Source organism: Austrofundulus limnaeus, unplaced genomic scaffold (assembly GCF_001266775.1).
Source record: "Austrofundulus limnaeus strain Quisiro unplaced genomic scaffold, Austrofundulus_limnaeus-1.0 Scaffold852, whole genome shotgun sequence".
NCBI classification, from domain to species: Eukaryota; Metazoa; Chordata; class Actinopteri; order Cyprinodontiformes; family Rivulidae; genus Austrofundulus; species Austrofundulus limnaeus.
In genome coordinates, this window is record NW_013953254.1 from 115,093 (window position 1) to 120,902 (window position 5,810).

General features: G+C 42.0%; 1 protein-coding gene across 1 annotated transcript in view; it reads right to left on the reverse strand.

The window, feature by feature from the left end:
• Positions 1–5,626, reverse strand: part of crocc2 (ciliary rootlet coiled-coil, rootletin family member 2) — a gene marked incomplete at its 5' end in the record, with an annotated part of 16,074 nt that extends 10,448 nt beyond the window's left edge. Inside the window, 6 exon segments of the mRNA XM_014029096.1 lie at positions 402–569; positions 664–823; positions 933–1,171; positions 4,910–5,053; positions 5,144–5,278; positions 5,447–5,626. Coding sequence (XP_013884550.1) covers positions 402–569; positions 664–823; positions 933–1,171; positions 4,910–5,053; positions 5,144–5,278; positions 5,447–5,626 — 1,026 coding nt within the window.
• Between the last annotated feature and the right edge of the window lie 184 nt (positions 5,627–5,810).

Sequence of the window (5,810 nt, forward strand, 5' to 3'; positions counted from 1 at the left end):
GAATTAGATATTGGCCTATGTTCAGGACAAAGAATAATTTCTAAACTTTGTGTTTTTAAAAAAATGACCTAAAAATATTCTACATTTTATTTCTTACTGCTTAGTTGAGTTTAAGTTTCAGGTTAGAGGTTTGTTATGTAAACAGGCTACAGTATACTTTGTTGACATGCATAAAAAGGATTTTCTATTGCTCAGGCTTCTACTTAGTTAATTAATACTAAGTGTCAAACATTGTGTACAGAATACTAACTTGTTACTTATGTTTGTGTCAACTAGAAAAAGCTTTGTGTAGTTGGGGTCATGAAACAAAAAAAAAGGCTAAAACTCAATTTTATTTGACAGAAAGGCTATTTTACTGCACAATTTAATTATTAAAGCTTTGAACCAGCAACTCATTCTACCTCATTTAGTGCTGCCTCCTTGTCAGCTTCACACTCCAACAATCTCTGCGTCAGAGCAAAAGCCTCACGATGTGTTTCCTCCACGTTTTGCTCCTCCTGGTGCACTCGGACTTGCAGCTCTTGCAGTTCCTGTTTCTGATGGCTGTTTTCACCTCCAAGGATTTTTATCTGTTCGTATTGAAAGGATATAAACTACTTTCAGGTAGTTCTTTACAGAAAACCAATGAAAGAGAAATCACTGCCGTAAAAAGAAAACTTTGACCTGTGTGCGCAGCTCCTGCAGCTCTCTGCGTGCCTGCAGATGAGTGCTCTCTAACTCTTTCATTCTGCTCCTGAGTGTTGTTAACTCTTGGTGCATCGAGCTTCTATGTTCCTCCAAAACAGACAGTTTTTGTTCTTTCTCTCTGAGAGATCGCTTCAGGCTGGTTAAAACAAGTTGAAATTTTAAACAAACATTATAAAATATATTTATCATAGCTAGAACCTCAAAACAATAGTTTTTTACAGGAGATCCTTCAGCCACAGCTCTACCTGCTGTTGTCACTCTCTGTTCTTTTGATTAAAGCTCTCAGCTCCTGGTTGGACACCTGAAGGGCCTCTTTTTCTCTGGACTCATCTCCTAGCAGCCGCTGCATGTCCTGTGCTTCTTTTTGCAGCTTGTCCTGTGCTTGTGCAGTGCCCTGCAGCTCCCTGTGTGCCTCAATCAGATCTCTTTGTCCTTTAATGAGGCCGTCTTCTGCCTCCTGCAGCTGCTGACGAACTCTCTCCAACTTTGTGGCCAAACAGAGGAGAATAAAAGCATCATATGTCACTGAGGATAAAACTAAAGGTCTTATAGCTAAACAGTAAATACTGATTATATCCATAAAATAATTTCAGCTTAAAAATGTTTGACATATTGTATATTAGTTTGTGCTTGCATGGGTTTCTTTTGATTCTTCACTTCCCTCCTTCTGATTAAAAACATTCATATTAGGTTAAGTGGTAACTTTCAATTTTCACTAGGTGTAAGTGAAGGTGTCTCTGTGTGGCCTTGTGATAAACTTGTGATGTGTCCAGATCTTAATCAGTGACAGCTGCAGATCAACACCAACTCCTTCATGACCTCGAGAAGAAAAAGCAGGTAAAGAAAACAGATAGATGCATAGATACTAAATTAGTAGATCTTTTTCTTTTACCTGTTCCCTCATCAGCCACAGTGAGTCATCCTTCTCCATCATGCTCATAATAATAATCATCCATCCATCCATCCATCATCTTTACCAGCTTCTTCCTTTGAGGGTCACTGTGAGGGCCGGGGTACACCCTGGACAGGTCGCAAGTCCATCACAGGGACACATAGAGACAAACGAGACAAACAACCATTCACGCCACGGACAATTTAGAGCAGGGGTGCCCAAATATTTTCCCTGAGAGGGCCAAAATTTAAAAAAAATTTCCTGAGAGGGCCAAAATTAAAACCAATCAATAATATAATACATGAAATGCAAATACTTCTTAAGTAAAGTTAATCATAGCTGATAGCTATGATTAAGCTATCAGCCAGTACGGTTGCCCACATTCTTTTGTTTATTTTTAGCCCATGTACATGGAGAAAATTCAATGTATGCTCAGGCAGCAAAGGCTAACGGGACTTTTCATAGTTTAAAATTTGATTATATGTGGACTTATAAGGTGTGCAAATCTAGATATGGACTTAAATCTAAAGACAACTACTGGTGGGCCAAATCAAATGGCTTGGTGGGCCAATTWTGGCCCAAGGGCCCCACTTTGGGCACCCCTGATTTAGAGTTACCATTTAACTTAACAATCATGTTTTTGGTCTGTGGGAGGAAGAGTACCCAAAGAAAACTCATGCATGCACAGAGAGAACATGCAAACTCTGCTCAGTACGGTCCCCAGCCAATAACAACAACAACAATAATAATAATGAATTTAATAGCAAAACATCTCAAAGTGCTACAAAACAGAAAAAACACACAGCAAATGACAAGATTAGACAAATAAAAAACAAAAGAATATTAAAATTACACCAATAAAAACAACAGTGAAAAAGGCTTGATGTCTTTAAGCATGTTTTAAAGTCAGCCAGTGGTTGTGGAGCTCTCAGAGAGCCAGATGAAAAAAAGTCTGATTGTTCCTTTAAAGTGATAAACATCTGTTTAAAATTGTTGTACAGAAGTAAAAAATAGTTGAACTAACCTTTAAAAAGCATAAAAGTTTAAAAAGTCTGAATGTCCCTTTAAAGTGATAAACTACTTTCACCCAGATGCCTGATCTGGCTGAATATGGAAGAAGGAGGTTCTTCAGATAATCTGGTGAAGTTCTGTTAAAGCAGTGTTTCCCAAAGTTGGGGTCGGGACCCAAAGTGGGGTCCAAAAATTTCAAGGTGGGGTCCTGAAAAGATTTTCTGAATTTATTACATTTTGCCTTAGTTGTTACAAAGGGGTGAGGTTAGTATATTTTAAATGGATAAATGTAGTATAAAAATATTGTTACTATGCCCATGTTTAGTTGACCTGATACAAATGTTTATCATCCAAAAATAGTTGGTGGCGCAGGTCTCTGCTACTGTTATTTTGTGGGTCAAAAGCTGAAACGTTTGGGAACCACTGTGTTAAAGCACTGATGAGTGATGAGAGAAATCTTATATTGAATTGTGTAGGAAGAGAAGGTTATGGAGAATGGGTGTAATATGTTCTGATTTACCAGCTCTCAATAAAACCCTGGCTGACTGTTTTGAATATAAAAGTTTCTGAACATTTTTACCAAAGATTCCAATAAACAGGGAGTCACAGTAGTCAGACTTAGACACTCATATTCATATTGTGTTAGTAAATCGTTCCTTTTAAAAACTAAACTTCAGCATATCTTATTTTAAGTGCTGTGTCCACAATCTTAAAACTGTTTTCTAGCAACATGTTGTGTGTAGTTGGAAAAGCCGAGAGGCCCGAACTTATCTGGGCCCAGATAAGAGCCCGTTAGGCTCACAGCCAGTCTGTCTCTCCCTATCGCCTCGTTCCAGCTCAGAGTGTAAAGAATCCACACAGAGCAATGTGATAAACTGCAGCCCCCCATGAACTGCTGGAGGAGGAGGAGGAGGGGGGAAAAGGGAGGATGAGGAGAAGGAAGAGTGTTATGATTAGAGGCCACACAAGATGGCTCCTTCTCATAAACTCTAATGTGAGAAATAAACAAGCTCGAGCTGATCTGGCCAATTATGCTTTGTTTTATCTGATTTTCAGGGTGGGGAGCAGGAGAGCGCTGCAGAGAATATGAGGGCAGCGGTGTTATGTTATGTGCATGAGAGAGGGGGACCTGGAGTCCCGGCGGAGCCAGCCTCTCGCTGCTGCGAGGGAGAAAATAAACACTCCCCCACTGGTTTATTTACAAAAGGGGTTAACTCCAACTTTAATTTCACATTACAGTACCAGGGACTGCACTCTCCCCTGCGTGGTTTTCCCTCGCTTCGCTTGTTTTCTTTTGCTTTCATGCTTTCTAGTCCTTTGTCACACACTCTCACGGCAGCTTTGCATCGAGCCGACATGAGAAGCCTCAGTTGGAGTAAGTGAAAACACTCGAGCATGGAAAGCAGCGGGGGTGACAGCGTTACATGAGAGCATTGCAGAAGTCTAACTGTGATATATGGTAGGGAGGGTTAGCCATGCCTCAAAACTTCTCTGCTCTGGCTCCACACGTCTTTATTTACTATATTTTGACAAGGCTAAGGAGACTGTGCGAAGACGGAGTGACCCGATTTCTCACTTTTATTTTATGGAAAGCAAAAAAGTCCCACACTGATAAACTATCCCCTTCTTTCCAGGGAATCCAGGCTTTTAAATCAAGGATGGTTGAGGCTCTGCAGTTAGATCCTAATGAGGTGAGCGTGAGCTTGTTGTTTCATGAAAATGCCCAGTGACCCTGCGCCTGAAATCCTGACCTCAAGCAACCCCAGGAGATGAAATTTACAGCTCTCGCTCGGCTCGGAGGGACATGTCCCTCGGCCAAATAATGCTCTTTAATTGCAGCTTGATGTTTAGATTGAGGTTAACGGAGCAGATTGTTCCTCGTGTGGATTTGACAAGAGAAGGACAAAGTAAATACAGGTCCTAAGCGGGGACACCACCTCTCCTTGTAGGATTTGGCCATGTGCTCTCTGCACCTGATGGCACCCTGATGCTAGAGGAGCTCCAAGACACCAGCCAAAGTCAACACCAGTCCATGTGAAATGGCTCTCCCTCACACTGGTACTAATTGGTGCAAACTCCCAGCCTCAGTCGAAGCAGATCAGAGGTCTCCCACTCTACGCCAAGCCAAACATGCCTGAGATTTCCTATTCGTTTCTGTGATCATGCAGCACAAACAACCTCTGCCATCTACGTCGTGGCCCTTATATATTTCATCAAATGTCTTGAGCGAGTCATCGCGGCGATAGATTGCCCCGCTAAAGCAACAAGCACGATGTTTGTGCGTTGGAAATATGCTCAGAGAAACTGAAACATTTCTACCTCCTGTTTAGCCTGTTCGCTTTCTTGGTTCCTCTCTCTGACCTCCTCCATGAGACTGTTCTTGGAGCTCTGATAGGAGCTCAGAGACTCTTCGAGTTGATGCTGCAAACCTCGCAGCTCAGACCGGAGGACAAGCATTGCATTCTGGAACGAATACAGACACAAATCAGTCAGCTGATTTATTGTACAGCCAGAGATCGTAGAACTGTCAGTGCAGCCCTGTGACTTTTTTACTTTGTCCTGCTCTTGTTTACTGAGGGCCTCCCTCTGCATGCGCTCCAGCTCCACGCCTGCTGTGGCCAGATCCTGTCGTAAGGCTGCTATCTCCTCAGTCAGGGCGGCCTTCTCCACCTCCTTCTGGAACAAAGCCTGAAAGCAATGCTCTGTAAGTTTGGAGTAGCTCACATGAAGTTGCATATAGTTAAACCTCCTGTCATGTGCAGTATTTTTACACCAACATGCTAATATATTGTGTTATTTTTGACACAGACAGCAGAATTATTTAGTGTATAAAAAATGGCAGACTCCCTCACAAACCTGCTGCTTTTTACTTTCAGCCTGCAGCAGGTTTTGGTTGAACTCCCTCTGCAGCCTGCTCAGTTCTTCTTGCACCTGCAGCAGCTCACCCTGGCTGTGTGCACGCTGCTCCTCCAACTGTCTGCGCAGCTGCTCTTCGATCTGTGCTCGCTGAACCATCAGCTCTGACAACTGTTGCTCCTGTTGAGCAGCAAACACCACAACACACCTAATTCATCTTTGTTCATCTTAACAATCTGATTGAAGGTTGATTAAAATAGCTGGTATTGGTTATCTGAGGCTGCATAAATACACAGAGACAACATACAGCAGTGCAAAGAAAAACTGCAGGCTGTTTTGAGCAGTTAGTGCTTTTATATATATA